Raw genomic sequence first — 16,972 nt, 5'->3', positions numbered from 1 at the left:
TGCAATCTGGGCTATCTATTAGACAATTCATAGTTTTCTTTTGTTCGGTCTCCAAATTTAAATCAAGAACTTTATCAAAATATTTTCAAATCGTAGTCTGAAATGGAAGTTGCCAGGTTGAAACTAGCACGTGCTGTAAAGCTTGAGAAAGCTGCTTTCTGATTGGCTAATGTTGACTTCTGGTTAATCATGTCATTGGTTGGTCAAAGTTTGCTTGAGACTGTTCTGATGTGACCTGTAATGGGATGTCCTCAGATCTTCGATTACTGGTAGCGAGTGCTAAGATCTGATTTTAATGAGATTGAGGAAAATAGTCACATTGATGAGCAATTAATCTGACAAAAAACAATACAATAACATTTGAGGGAAATTTTGAATAGTTTACATTTTTTTAAACCAGCTTCACATCTATTTGTGAGTAACAAAAATATTGAGAGAGGTTATAATGATTATAATTATTTGATTTGTTTTGCAGAAGAATTACAAGAAATAGAAAGTTGTCTTGGAAACGCTTTCTGTTGTGGAATTGTTTAGGTAAGTATCACATATATGCACTTAACCGTCCTGGAACAAGCGTTGCAATATTGGTGAGGCGAGGTGAAAAGGGGTTTAACGTCGCGTCCAAGATAATTGCACTTATATAGCGACGTGCATGTACGTGTGTGGGTGGCTGCTTGTACTAGTCTGGACTTATGCCGATTTATAGTTGCTAGCTCACTGAGATACCATGCCGCAGTTTAACATGAATACCCAAATCAGACAGTACACTGACTCCGAGCCGACCAGTCCTTGTTTTAGTCCCTTAATGCCGAGCGCCAGACAGGGTAACAACATTGCAATATTGGGATTCAGGGTAGAACGTGTCGCCAGCACCCCGGCCCATTGCTAGTCGTAAGTGGCGACTAACATGGGAACCCATTGTGATTCTGGGTTAGAATAGGTTGTTATAAGGGGTCACTTTGTGGATTGGGTGGTCATTGGTGATTTCGTTAGAACAAACAGTTTTCTTCATCTATAAATGTAAAAAAATATTAAAAAAATTCAAAACATTTAAGTAGGTCGATAAATATTCAAAAACAGTCATACAAGGAGAATGGCAGCATATTATTTTTTCTCATTGCAGGGCTCTGGCATAGTGTTGTACTCTTCTTCGGTACCTATCTTCTGTTCAACAACGATGTCTCGCTGTGGCCTTCAGGGAAGGTAGGTACAGTCGTGCCTCGTTTATACGGACACCTGCGTCATTTCACAATTCGTCCGTATAAACGAAGTTCCGTATAACTGAAACCAGCTTCTTACTGGAAGAGTTACTTCCCTTCAATTATGCAACTCATGACGGATGACAGAACAAACAGATACATCCACTCAAATTTCACTTTTTTCGCGTGCTATAACTGTGTGTCGCTTACGTTTCGCTGGTTGACAGGCCATACTTACACAACTTTGACCTCTGACCCCCACAGACGCCATATTTATCCAAGGGGATTACATGTACAATAAACAAGCTCGTCTCAAACGTAACTCAGTGTCACTTGGTTAATTGACTTCTCACGAATCAAAGGATTACCACCAGCGGAAGGATTACCACCAGCGGAAGTGTATTGTCCGGATAAGTGAGACAATTTTGTGCGCATTTCAGTGTTTTGTTTATGAAAATGACCGTCCGGTTCCGGAAACTGAATTTCCGTATATACGGGTAAATTTATATAGTTATTATTTCGTTTTGAATGAAAATCGTCCGGGAACCGAGGTTTCCGGATATCTGAAGTCCGTATAAGCGGGGCACGACTGTATCAGCACACAGGTAGTCATGATGTGTTTCACGCCGTGTCTTGCCACTATGCCTCCGCGAAATGGAAGGGGGATATAGGAATGGGTGCTGTCCATCCGTCACATCTGTTTCTGGAGCAAAACTCAATAAACAGGAGAGATATGAAGCCTTTGATAGGCATTTAGAAGTTGGGAAAACATAAATACATGACACTTTTTATGGATAGCAACTTCTTTTATTCTTTGTGCAACGTTTCCGAGCTACTTCTTGCTCCTTCATCCTATCTATATATCATGATGTTTATGCAGGAGATATTTTAACCAAACATGGCACACAGATAGGTCTAGTGGTGAACTAGTGCCTTTTGATGGTTTGTTATTTTTTGAGAATTTATTTTTCATGTTTCCATGGCAATGACTTTGACTTTGACTAAAAATGGCGGTAGTGCTTGTCCCGGATCAGTTCTTGAAACCGTACAATATTTCTTGCCTTGCACACAACCGGACCAGCATATTGGCGGGGGATATGAGTATTTCCTGCTTGTTTTACATGGGAGGTATTACCACTAGCTCTTGTTGTATTTCTCATTTCAGAGTATGGGTATATGGAGCTACGGGACGGTCATGGTGCTGTGCTGCGTATTTGTTGTCAATATCAAGGTAATAAACATTCAGTAATAGCAGAGTATCTTTCTGTACTGTAAATATCAGCACAGGAATTATAATTATTGTATTATACGCGTGCTTGTGGGTTTCATCAAAGTGGTAAACGTCTGAGACCTGCATCACTTCGGGCTCTCATCCCACATTAAGCTGGCACGCTGTGATATAACTGGAATAATGTTAAAAGCGGTGTTAAAACTCATACTCACTCACTCAATCACTCAATATGCGAGTCCTTGGTGAGCATAATACACATGTTTTATTCATAATACTTGATAATTATGATGGGGAAACACACAAAGGTAATAATCCATTTATCATACAATGATATTATACATTTTTAACCAAAACCAGGGAGGGCTTCATCCAAGTTATCAACTGTCTAAATGCTCAAAATACCAGAAACAAAATAAGAAAACATCAGGATATGTTATAGTGAAACAAAAGTGTGCTGCTGTAAAAAAGGAATTCGATCAAAGCGTACCAGAGAAAGACCATATGCAGCATGCACACAACTGACGTTAAACCCCATTTCACCTCACCTCACCTCACCTCACCTCACCTCACCTCACACAAGGTTACAATGAGATAGAAGATATCTACAATACAATAGGCAAGTGGCAGTTGGCTGCTAAGTCGTGTTCTGTGATGTGAGACTGTGGATGTCTGCTTCAGCTCGGCCTGGAGACGTACTGCTGGTCAGTACCCATCTTGCTGTCTTTCGGAGTCACCTTCGCTGGATTCTTCCTCGTAATCATCGTCTACAACTTCGTGTTTTGGCCGTAAGTATTCCGTCGTAATGAGTGTTGGTGGAGTTTGCTGTTACCGACTGAAATGTAGCTTTGGTGTTAGGATACGATGACATGCATCAACTTACTCAGCGAGCCTGACCACCCGATCCCATTAGTCGCCTCTCATGACAGGCATAGTCGACTTTTACACCAAGGATGGGCTGCTGAAAATCAATTCTTACCTGGATCTTCAGGGGTCGGGTACGATGTAATTGGGACATTTCATTTCCCCAGAACAGATTGCTGTCAGTCATAAATGGGCTTCACATCTTGAACCTGTGTAATCAAACTTGAGCCTTTCGCATGCGTGATGAGTGAAAAACTCAACCACGAAGCTACTCCGCTGCCCCAGATCTAGAATGAAGACAAACAAATAGTAATGAAGCATTTTTGAGACAATTTGTCAATAGGTTTTACCGTATTCGACATAATAAGCACCCAGGGCACTTTCAAAATTAGAAACAGGGGGCTCTTATAAGAATATTATTTGTGTGAAAGACAACACAGTTGAAAGATCGTAAATTTCGAGGATTATGCTGACAGCCTGAAATGTTTACATATGACAGATATGTTTTTCCAGAATTTAATTTCCCATAATTAAGGATGCATATAACACACATATTATTCACAAATAAATAAGTCTTGTGTACATTGATCAATCGGAATGGGTGCTAATTTGGATTTCACTAGCCAATATATTAGCAAATATCGCCGTGGGTGCTTATTAGAGTGGAGCGCGTATTACGTCGAATGTGGTAATTATAGTCATTTTAAATAAATTATGTAAATTGATAGTGACACTAAATGTGTTTTTAACATTTTACAAATTTCTAGTCTGTTGAATAAAACAAATATTGCTTTTCACTTTCATTTTTTCACATTTCAATTTGGGGGAGTTGGGTTTGTACACCTAGGTTTAGACAAATCGGGCCTGTCTGTGTTGCAGGTCGTGGGCCATGGATCACCCATACCTGCTGCAGGTGTTCACGACGCTGTTGTCGTGTGGCACGGCGTGGCTGGCCATCCTCCTGCTGTGTGTGACGGCCCTGCTGCCCGACATCTGTCTCAGGGTGTGGCACGACACGATGAAAGTACAGCCGGCGGAAATGACGGTATGTGCCGACCCTCTCACGGGCAGACATTGATGTTTATAATGCTGGAATCTGTTTATTAGGGCTGGCACGATACACCAACTGTATGATCAGATACATATCATGGTACTTAGCTCACGATCCGATACGTATCGTGATACTTTGCTCACGATCCAATACGTATCTTGATACTTTGCTCACGATCCGATACGTATCGTGATACTTGCATGTGCTCTTATCTGTAGTCCCTAAGCCATTTTTTCATCGACAGGTTGACCATATGCCTGGCACACTGATTATTTACAGTTGGCAGTGCCAAGTATGGCACAGTGGATGAAAATTCTTATGTTTTCACTGCCAATTAGTTTTTAGGGAAACAGTTATTAAAGCAAACACTTCCTGTGTGACTGTGATCGATACTTGTATCGAGACGTAAGAAATCGTGATCCATAGATGCATTGGTGTATCGTGCCACTACTACTGTTTATATGAAATATATAACATGTAATATTCATTAGGGCTGGGACGAGTCTTAATTTACTACCTGGGTATGTGACCCCCTATTACCAAACCCGCGGTACCCGCTGTAGGTCTCAAGTTGGGTGTAAGATGTCTTTTGGGGGATTGTTTTTCTGGAGCATTGGCAGAATGTGTTTAGATTCATGTATAAGACGATCTGGTCATGCATACACAGAAGTTTTATCTTAACTCAAACATATAAAAGTCAGAAGAAATGAGAGTATAGTCCGAATAAAATGTGAACATTAGCGCCTACTGTAAAACTGTTTTATCATTATTAAACGATGTATCACGTGACTAACCATGGGTCTGGTAGTCTGATGGGTACCTGGGTCCTTCTCAGGACCCACCCGATTCGAGTACCCAAGTTACCTGTCCCAGCTCTAATATTCATCTTATATATAACGGACACATATTCAGCTGTTGTATGATAGATATAACATGTTATAATCAGCTGATATATAGATGTATAACATGTCATTCAGCTGATATATAGCAGATGTATAACATGTTATATTCAGCTGATATATAGCAGGTTATAGCACGTCATTCAGCTGATATATAGCAGATGTATATCATGTTATATTCAGCTGATATATGGCAGGTTATAGCATGTCATTCAGCTGATATATAGCAGATGTATAACATGTTATATTCAGCTGATATATAGCAGGTTATAGCATGTCATTCTGCTGATATATAGCAGATGTATAACATAATATTCACCTGATATATAGCAGATGTATAACATGTTATATTCAGCTGATATATAGATGTATAACATGTCATTCAGCTGATATATAGCAGATGTATAACATGTTATATTCAGCTGATATATAGCAGGTTATAGCATGTCATTCTGCTGATATATAGCAGATGTATAACATAATATTCACCTGATATATAGCAGATGTATAACATGTTATATTTACCTGATATAAAGCAGAAGTATAACATGTTATATTCAGCTGATATATAGCAGGTTATAACATGTTATATTCACCTGATATATGGCAGATGTATAACATGTTGTATTCACCTGATATATAGCATATGTATAACATGTTATATTTACCTGATATATAGCAGATGTATAACATGTTATATTTACCTGATATATAGCATATGTATAACATGTTATATTCAGCTGATATGTAGCATATGTATGACATGTTGTATTCACCTGATATACAGCAGATGTATAACATGTTATATTTACCTGATATATAGCAGATGTATAACATGTTTTATTCACCTGATATATAGCATATGTATAACATGTTATATTCAGCTGATATGTAGCATATGTATGACATGTTGTATTCAGCTGATATATAGCAGATGTATAACATGTTATATTCACCTGATAGATAGCAGATTAAAACATGTTATATTTACCTGATATATAGCAGATGTATAACATGTTATATTCACCTGATAGATAGCAGATTAAAACATGTTACATTCAACACCTTGATCTGAAATTAAAAGAAATTAATTTCTGTGAAACTCCAACAAAGTGATTAGAAGTAATGTCACTCAGTTTTATCAGAATGTTTTGTAGAAATAAAGCTGGAAGTAAGTCATTCATCAGTGAAACGTTTATTTGTGGCTGAAATATTTGATAATGTTCCTTTCAGATACCAAGCCAAGATAACACATTTTATCGAAATTATGGAACATTTTCTACAGATATTAAAAGTTGACATAAAGTTTGAGTTGAGAAGTATATTAATTATATGCCTCATTGAGAAGACACGCCTGGACTGTGTGTTAGGTTGATCTGAATTTCTCAAGACAATCAGTTACTAGATCTTATCGCCTCTATTTATTGTTTTTAAAATAAATATTTATTTTAATATCAAATGTTTTCCTTTCCCTGCTGCCATCTGCACTATAGGAGGAGGAAGAAGAGAGTGACAAAATGTCCATTTCTTTTACAAAGCGCTCTGGCAAATTGACAATATCTCAAACAAATCTTATAGAGGACTAGGTAAACGTTATCTCTCTCCTGGTGAACTGTTTCCGTTGTGTCAGCTTGTGTCCTCCTACTCTCACCTGCCAGACACAGACTCACTCCTGGCCCACTGACTACTCTTGAACAGGCCTTCTCTCCGTCACCATTGTAGGAAATTAATAGGAGCCTTGTGCCCTGGCGTCTCCGTGGATTAGTCGAAGCACCCCTAAAATCTCTATCCATAGCGTAAGGGATCCTCACTGATTTAGTCCTTGAGTTCCTACACATATCTGTGTAGAGATACGAATACAAGCATGTGTGTGTGCGTGTGCATGTGTATGTGTGTATGTCTGTGTGTGTGTGTGTGTGTGCATGTGTGTGTGTGACTTGTACTAGCACAAGCCTGTCGAATTCAAGTGTGTGTGTGTGTGTGTGTGTGTGTGTGTGTGTGTGCATGTGTGTGTGTGTGCGTGTGTGTGTGTGTGCGCATTTGTGTGTGCATGTGTGTGTGTGACTTGCACTAGCACAAGCCTGTCGAATACAAGCGAGTGTGTGTGTATGTGTATGTGTGTTACTTGCAATAGAGTTAGCCTGTCGAATACAAGTGTTTGTGTGTGTGTGTGTGTGTGTGTGTGATTTGCACTAGCACTAACCTGTCAAATACAAGTGCGTGCGTGTGTGCGTGTGTGCGTGCGTGCTCCATTGGGAATTAACCAAATATTCAGAGATGTACATGAGTCTCAGCTTTCTGAAGTAAGCCCACCAGATGTTCTGTTGAATTAGTGATTTAGAGCCCCTGGAATTACACTTCAGACTTTATGGTAATTAGAGCCCTGCATGTAAATTTGAGACACTATGGTTATTGGAGCTGCTAGACTTCAACTTGACACAATCTGGTAAATAAAGCCCCTGGATTTAAACGAGCGATACAGAAATTAGAGCCCCTGGACTTAAACATGGGACGCTACAGAAATTAGAATGCCTGGACTTAAACCTGAAACACTCTGGTAATAAGAGCCCCTGGGACACTGTAGTCAGTAATTTTTACATGATGGACACCTGTGTGAAATTGGGAGATAAGTTATTTGGCAGCCCATGCACGATCAGCAGAGACAAGGCGTTCTTTAGACTGAGTCTGGAGGTACAGTTGTTGACTGTGTCTGGCACTTCTCTACTTCCTTTCACTGCATGTCTATGTTATATAGCATAGAGAATAGCCTAGACATAGAGAATAGCTCACCCATAGAGAATAGCTCACCCATAGAGAAGAGGTGCAAGATTTGAGTTGGTCTCAGGCGTTGACTTATAGACCAGCTTGTTCAGTATTCTTAGCCTGGATATGTTAGTACACTACCGGTAATATAACTTGACCTATGTTTATGTCTTTCTTATAAATATAAAAAGGTACACCTTAAGATATTTTCTCATCCAGGTAACTCCTAACTTTCACAGTGAAGGGTAAATATCATTATAGTGACAATAAGGTAGACTGACAAGTGTTTCAAGAATAATCAAAGTTCATATTTTCCGAATTCCATCTTTGCAACTCCTTGAGTTTCTGAGAAGTCCTGTAGTGTGATCTGTGTCATCCTTCCCGTAATGTCCTGTGTTCCTGTTGCCTATTTATTGTATTTATTCATGATTTTTTAAATAATGATATTTTAGTTTAATTATCTCTTGCAGTTTCAATATGACTTGTTTCCATATTTTTAATTCATAATTCATAATCTTACACTTTGTCACTACACAAACAACTGAACAACTGAATTCATATGTTATTTTGGAAATAATTTTATATTTATTCAGTATTTGAAATGTCTTCCCTTAGTTTGGAACTGTTGAGACTGTTATCGATTAACCATTTGATCAGCTTTGCCAATACGTTGTATCAGAAGTGAAGTATTTTAAAAGACAGATATGTGTCACAGTTTCTTAGTAAGGTTGTAACCAACGTTTGAGTGATACCATTAGTTGATGCCTCACCATTCACAGATGAATCCCCCCCCCCCCCCCCCCCCTTCCCCCGATGTTTATTGCCCTTCGTCTCTTACAGTATTTGTTCTTGTCTCTGCTGCTGTTTCTGTCTTCATCTTCATCAGAGACTTGCCAAGCCATGTTCTTGCTGGTCATAACCCCCCAAAATGATTTCAATTCAATTTTTCACAATTTACTTACACAGGCAATATCAGGAGTTTAATCTATTATGAATATCTCTCCAGCTTGTTAACAGTGTAAGAATCTATATAAAAAATTCACTAAATGCAATAAACCAGAAGTTGCATCCATAAATTTGTAAGTTTTCTTGTACAAATATCTCATATTCCCAAATAATTCATGTAAAATAATAACATTTTTTTAAAGAGGTTTAAGATGATTATCCCAAAGTGATCAGTGCACCCTCAGTATCTCCTGGTTCAATTGGCAAGTCTCTCCTGTGCTGTTTGTAACGACTGTCGCCTCCTCTAGATGTTAGTCGTGTGTGTCTGTACATAGTGGGTCCCAGGGACATACCTTCTGTTTCTAGTTTCCTGTAGACACAAAACTGCAATTTTATATGTTGATTCCAATATGATACCACTCTACATGAATGTCTGGGACACCTCAATATAGGGTATAAGTTCTTGGTATAAGTGAGCGAAGCATTCAGTCTTTCATAAACAAACATATATTTTAGTTCCATTTGCAAAGTATTAAAGCACTCTTTTATATTATGACAATTACATCATGCTGTGTACTATTGAGAGTATATTTGTGTTCGTTGTGGGTTTTCTTTTGCTGAGACCATAATTTAGACTGAGCTGCCTAAGTTTGCTCAGCCTTCTGTGGAGTGTCCTCAGATCATCATAATGGAGTAAACGATCTGATTTTTAATAAGATTAAAAATATCAACTGTCTTATCAGCCAGGGCAGTGTTCCACAAACCAGTCTTAGCACTAAGACAGTCAGAACTCCCATACAGATTTACAGTAGTCATAGCTAAGATTGTAGTAGTTCCCACACACCAAATTATCACAGTCATAGCAAAGAGTGAGTGAGTTGGATTTAATGCCCCTTTTAACAGTATTCCAGTTATATCGCAGCATGTCGGCTTAATGTGGGAGGAAAGCCCGAAGTGATGCAGGTCTCGGATGTTTACCACTTCGATGAAACCCACAAGCATGGATATGGTGCTGACAAACCTTGAAACATAATCGGGGCGAACCTGGTCGTAGCTAAGAGTATCGTAACACAGATTTACAATACATGGAGCACTTGGGCATTGTAAAACACAGAATTATGATAGTCGTAGCTAAGTGTATCGTAACACAAATTTACAACGGTCATAGCATTAAGAGTATCGTAACAGATGTACAACAGTCGTAGTTCTCAGATTGCTTTGTGAAACAGTGCCCTGTCTGTGGTCGCCTTCTGGAGCTGTAGACTTCAGTGTCAACACTGGTTGATAGGTCATTCATTTATATCTTCTTGGTAATATCCATTTTTATGCAGAAAATGAAAAGAAAGAAAATAGTCTGAAAATTATTGTTTATCTTTCCCACATTACCCATATTTCAAAAGTCTTTTTGTACATTCAAGTGGAGTTACCTTTCCTTTTAATTCCTGCACTATATCACCTGACAAAGTGGTCCAACAATGTTGCACATATTGCACAAGGGATGACAGCTGGGATTCATGAGGGTTGCACACAATATTGTGGGTTGTTGGTTTGTTGTTTTACGCCGCACTCAGCAATATTCCAGCTATATGACGGTGGTCTGTAAATAATCGAGTCTGGACCAGACAATCAAGTGATTGATATCATGAGCATCGATCAACGCAATTGGGATTGATGTCATGATTCAATCAAGTCAGCAAACCTGACCACCCGACCCCGTTAGTCGCCCCTTACGACAAGCATAGTCGCCTTTTACGACAAGAATGGGTTGCTGAACACCTATTCTACCCCGGATCTTCACGGGTCGCACACAATATTGAACAATTGCAAACAATATTGAACACTTGCACACAATATTTAACATTTAAACGCAATATTGAACATTTGCAAACAATATTGAACATTTGAACACAATATTGAACATTTGAACACAATATTGAACACATGCACACAATATTGAACATTTGCCTCGTGCTTCAAGTGGCATGAGGTGCCCTGATAACACAGGTCACATGCTAATTATTTTCCCATGTCTGATACTTGATTAAGCAAGGGGTTTTGTGAAAATCAGGGTGTTTGCATGCTCAGATGGAATGATACAATCAACACTGCTAGTAGAAGTGATTTCTTGTGGCTAGGTAAAGGGTTTTTTTCTGATTTATTGTTATTTTTTCATTAAATTAATTTTGTGGTCCATAGATTCTACAAAATATGATTTTGGTATCTTGACATGTTGAATATGTTTACACATTTAAATACAACAGGAATATTGTTTTGAATATCATCAATTGAACAATAGAAATAATACTTTCAATATTATCAATTTCAAAACAGAAATATTGATTTAAATATATTATCAATTACAAGAATTTTCCCAGTGTCTGCTGAAGTTGCAAAGGTCAAGAAAGAAGCATACCTATGCTTAACCTTTTTCTTTGTGTATATGTAGTACTGTAGTCATTAATTTGGCCTTTTACTTGTCTGCATCTGACTTTGTCAGTGGGCTGTGAAATGTGTCACTCTGGAGATGCCTCTTTTTAACTAACAGATGTGAGCATGAGAGAGCAATTTCATGCATTCTGTATGTTATTGAAACTCTTTATCGCAGATAACAAATGACTGTGAAATATAGATTAAGAGATAAATGTAATTTTTCAAAACTTTATTCAATGTATGAAATGATGGAATGATTATTCATGTTGGGATCACTCACTTGTTTCTCAGACATGCTTGCATGTGTGAATTTGTATAAATGCAGCTGAGTGAGTTGATGTAGCCTCACTTTGAAAGTATTTCAGTTATATCACATGTCAATACATGTGGCAGATAAACAATAAATTGACGAAATTCTTAGACCTTTTCCTCTTTGGTGATCCCTCGTTTGGACTTTGAGCTGACAAACCAAGAATCATAATCTGGTGAATGTTGGATTCGAACTCCAATCAGCAGATCCTTGCAGGGCTTGGGACACAACTCTGCATGGTGAATTGCAGCACCTTGTGTTAATGTGTGCTTGCTTCAGTTTCAGTGTCTGTGAGGGCTTGAGCATGTTCTTCAGGGTTAGAAACTAACAGTTCTTTGTCCACTAGTCCTTAATATGATAACATATAGCAAAACCCTAAAATGGGCCAATTTCTACTAGTCCTTAGGATACCTTCACTATTGGGCAGTTTGGTAAGGACTACAGGACTAGTGCCAATTTCTAATGCTGTTCTTATGTCTGTATAGGATGTGTGTGAATGTGATGTACAGATACCAAGAGTATAATTCTCAGATCCCATTTATTTGGACACTTCCAAACACTTGACAATACCCCGTGCTCGTCAACTCATCATATACTTCTTCTGTTCCAGGTAACCAAAATGAGTACTGGAAAGGTAAAGACGGTCCGTCAATCAAATGGCGTGGTGACCTCTGACCCCGCACATGTCACATCATTCCTCTCTCCATCAAAGAAGGAGGTTCTAGAACTGCAGTCTCTGGACCATATTGATTCTGTCAGCGTGTAACTTGATCCTAGTTGCAGTCTGTGACTTTTGCTTCAAGAGTGAAGCCTGACTTGCTGAATGAGTTTCTATCTTGTAGGGACCGGTCATTTATTATAGGAATGGATTGTCAGAGGGAATCGGGGTAGAGTCACCAAAACATAGGATATTTGCTAGGGGAGGGTTATAAAAAATATTACACATATTTTAAAAGGGTCATTTAGCAATGGGCATCTTATTATATAGTATGAATTTCTTATGCATTTTGTCGTTTTGGGGAGGGTCATTTTTGTAGGACATGGCGAGGGTCATCCAAAAGTATAACAAGCATTAGGGAAGGGTCATTATTTTCAGTACATTAAAACCTCTTGACCAAATGGATGACCGGTCCCTAAGATTGGGTGACATTCCTTTTATATCAATACAGATCATGATGCACAAGCATGGTCGATTTAGTGGGCTCAGTGTTTTGTCAGGGACTTTTGAGGGGCATTAATGTAAAAGTTAGAATGACATTGTTATAAAAATAGTTATTATTTTTCATGAATGATGTCCATAGACGGCAGTATGTGTCTGACTGAAAACATATCTCATCGATGGAACCATAACTGCCTCTTAAGAGACGATTTCAAGATTTCAAATTGAATGAGCTCCCTGAGAATCGTCCACCCTGTTATTAGTGTATGTTGAGTGATGCGTTAAGCAGCAAACATATACTGTATGTACATAAGAATCAGCCATTGTTTATTTATAGAATTCTTCATCAATCATGTAACATATTCATCATAATCACCTCTCTCAAAGTGCCTAAAAACAGTTGTCATAGCAACGTGATGATGACAGTCAGTGAGGTGATCTGTCTGTGACTGTACCTTGTATAGAGACTTCGACCATGTTAAGAGAAGAATTTTGGTGAGCCAGCACAGCCTGTGATTAATCCGAGCAACACAGGACTTGTAGACTCTGTCTTGAGACCTTGATGTTTGTCCAAGCTGAAGAAGGACATCTCGTTGGTCCAGGATTGGTATTCCTGGTGACACAGACCGTGATGTTTTGTTGGTCCAGGATTGGTATTCCTGGTGACATGGATCTTGATGTTTTACTGGTCCAGTATGGTGTTGGTCCAGGATTAGTATTCCTGGTGACACAGACCGTGATGTTTGAAGCTAGTTTAGATTTAATATATAATCATTATTCATTGCACATGAAAAATGGTCTTTAGCCATTCTGACCATCAAGATATATATTTTTAACCTCCCGGTATTTTTTGTAAGCATTTGTGACCACACTGTCCTGCCTCCAAGTAGCACATTCCAGGCAGTCCCAGCAGACTTTCATGGACTGCCAGGTCTTGGTTTATGGAGATGAACAGATGGAGACAAAGACAGCTCTTGGCTTCGGGTGATACAAATACTGTTTGAAAGAATTCATTTGCCATTTTTTCCATTTGCCTTGATCAGCTGATCAACATCATGACGAAGCCATGTCTTCAAAACTGGATAGGTTTGAGTTTGTGGAACTTTCCATTTCCTCCTCTGGCCTGTGTGGTCCAGGTCCACTTGCACAAAGCGATCTTAGCGCTAAGATGATCGTAACTCCCATACTTTAACATAGGCTTACAATAGTCATAGCGATTAGATCGCTTTGTGCAAGTGGGCCCTGGTCCTCTTGCACAAAGCAATCTTAGCGCTAAAGAGTATCGTAAGCCTATGTTAAAGTATGGGGGTTATGACATCTTTGCGCTAAGATCACTGGATGCAAGTAGGCCTCTTGCACCAAGTCATCATAGTGCTACAACTGTTCCAAGTCCTATGTCCTCTTCAAATCCAGAATCATATGTCGTGTTTTTGCAACCCTTGCGACACCAGGATATGTTTCTGACAGAAAGCCAGTGTGGGTCTTTTGCTAAATTTTGTCAATTTATATAACAATTAGTGACAGTTTTAGTTTTCCAAACTGAAGTTTCAGATAATAGCAGTGTTATCATTTTCAAAAAGACTCCTTTAAGAAATGTTAAGACACTTAGTAAAAAGTCAGCCGCTCTAACGGTCAACAAAGACCTAAGCAATCTCAGCCTTACAATCACCTTAAAACTTGTGTTGAGTGATTACCGGTGATAGTCCAAATGTGACAGGTGTAAGCATACCTACATCAAGATAGACTTGGGAAAATAATAGCACTACGATCACTTGCTGACCAAGAAGTTGAAACCCTGCTTTTGAGTGGGTGTCCAACAAGAAATCATTGTTTCTCCTTCAACTCTGCCTTGATGCCGTTGTTGATGGAAGCCTTATAAGGAGTTGTTGTGACAAGAGACTGCCTTAAAACAGCGCTGAATCTCAAGGCAGACATTGCATCGGTTGTGTATAGTGGACACTGTTGAAGCCGAGCTCTTGCTGGGCGACATTTGTGATATATTTCCAGCAATAGATGTGATACTCTGTGTGTATGCACGATGATGACAGTTACTTGTGCTTTGTTATATATGTGTATGTGCTACGGTAAGCTGCCTGACACTGTCTTGTGTATGTGCTACGGTAAGCTGCCTGACACTGTCTTGTTGATATGCTGTGGTAAGCTGCCTAACACTCTTGTTGATATGCTGTGGTAAGCTGCCTGACACTGTCTTGTTGATATGCTGTGGTAAGCTGCCTAACACTCTTGTTGATATGCTATGGTAAGCTGCCTGACATTGTCTTGTTGATATGCTATGGTAAGCTGCCTGACATTGTCTTGTTGATATGCTATGGTAAGCTGCCTGACACTGTCTTGTTGATATGCTATGGTAAGCTGCCTGACACTGTCTTCATGACATGCTATGGTAAGCTGCCAGACACTGTCTTGTTGATATGCTATGGTAAGCTGCCAGACACTGTCTTGTTGATATGCTATGGTAAGCTGCCTGACATTGTCTTGTTGATATGCTATGGTAAGCTGCCTGACACTGTCTTGTTGATATGCTATGGTAAGCTGCCAGACACTGTCTTCATGACATGCTATGGTAAGCTGCCTGACATTGTCTTGTTGATATGCTATGGTAAGCTGCCAGACACTGTCTTGTTGATATGCTATGGTAAGCTGCCTGACATTGTCTTGTTGATATGCTATGGTAAGCTGCCTGACACTGTCTTGTTGATATGATATGGTAAGCTGCCTGACACTGTCTTGTTGACATGCTATGGTAAGCTGCCTGACACTGTCTTGTTGATATGCTATGGTAAGCTGCCTGACACTGTCTTGTTGATATGCTATGGTAAGCTGCCTGACACTGTCTCTTGTTTATGTTGTTGAATTTGAACAGTAGTTGTTTTCGAAGCGTCTAGTGTTATGGAGACATTTGTACAGTGGAAAGGTTTGAAAATTTGTCAATGGTTATGTGCAGAACATTGTTTTCATTATTTCAAGAAATCCATATTCCTATGTTTTTGTAAATAATCATTTGTCAACAGCTATATAGTGATGCCGTTTTTGCCAAGCATATCTCATGAAGCGATGCAAAGACTTTTTCTCTAATTATCATAGAGAGAATGCCACAGAAGTAGACAGAGTCATGTCACTTAAAGTGTGTTGAGCCTCCCCCATAATCATGTACAATAAATCCAGAGAAGCTGGATGGAAATGATTCAAGCGGAAACAAGAAGTGGATCTTTCTAAACCTCATATCCAGTATTTTTATTAAAGAAGACATCTTGACTGTGGAACCAATGTGCCTTCTCAGAAGGACTGATGTTTCTTTGGACTTGGTCCATCACAAGGATTTCAAAATTTCTAAGATTATCAGAAGACACATTTCCTTTTGTGAAACTCGGAGATATTGTAGAGACAAATGGCATGAAATGAAACAACAGGAGCTGAGGTTCTTTTAGTGGAGCTGTTGTCGCTAATAGTAAATTAGTCTTTTGAATGTTTTGGTTCTATTGAGGACCAAAAGTACCAAAGATTGATGTTTTTTTGCATTGAAAATATTTTGCAAGAATTTCTGGATTTGCTTCAATTTCAGCACTTGTCATCTACCTCAGTCTGTGTCAGATTACAGACATTGTGTTCCAACCTGCTCACTAATTTGCATCTTACCAAGGCAAGTGAGTTAACTGACTATAAAAGTCCAGTTTCCACCCTTGCCGAACTAGGCTGGTATTATGGAGTTACATTTTGGCTGGACTAACGAGTCTATTCATAGTCCAATCAAAATCGCGAACCAAAATCGAAATCCGGTTAGTAAAGTGTCATGCAGATTTCGGTCGACTGCAGGATTTGCATAGCAAATGTACCGCTAACTCATTGTCAACAGAATATTTTCTAAATCTTTTTCATGCTTTTAATCAAGGTGCTCATGTGATTTGATACACTTCGCGATGTAAGACTCATTTTATCACAATATAGATCTTGATTATCAATCAGATCGTCTTAACTGGGCGCCACCGTTTTGTTTGAAACAAATGCAAGTGATACTAGAGGTTGAATCTGATTGGTCAGTAGGAGAGGCATAGAAAGGACATAACTCGTAATAGCCACTGGTGGCGCTACGATCGAGCCCAGGA

The 16,972-nt window shown here is 39.0% G+C and overlaps 1 protein-coding gene across 1 annotated transcript in view; it reads left to right on the top strand.

Annotated features, from left to right (window-relative positions):
• The window catches only part of LOC139448389 (phospholipid-transporting ATPase IF-like), a 127,325-nt gene extending 111,490 nt beyond the window's left edge, over positions 1–15,835 (top strand). Inside the window, exons 24-29 of the mRNA XM_071229932.1 lie at positions 476–534; positions 1,124–1,203; positions 2,365–2,430; positions 3,109–3,215; positions 4,171–4,336; positions 12,300–15,835. Of these exons, the coding sequence (XP_071086033.1) occupies positions 476–534; positions 1,124–1,203; positions 2,365–2,430; positions 3,109–3,215; positions 4,171–4,336; positions 12,300–12,455 (634 nt within the window). The 3' untranslated portion in view covers positions 12,456–15,835. The remainder of the gene's footprint in view (positions 1–475; positions 535–1,123; positions 1,204–2,364; positions 2,431–3,108; positions 3,216–4,170; positions 4,337–12,299) is intronic.
• The last annotated feature ends 1,137 nt before the right edge of the window (positions 15,836–16,972 follow it).

This window comes from Haliotis cracherodii, unplaced genomic scaffold (assembly GCF_022045235.1).
Source record: "Haliotis cracherodii isolate W230 unplaced genomic scaffold, xgHalCrac1.p SCAF_7, whole genome shotgun sequence".
In the NCBI taxonomy this organism is placed as follows: domain Eukaryota; kingdom Metazoa; phylum Mollusca; class Gastropoda; order Lepetellida; family Haliotidae; genus Haliotis; species Haliotis cracherodii.
This window is presented reverse-complemented; position numbering and strand designations above follow the sequence as displayed.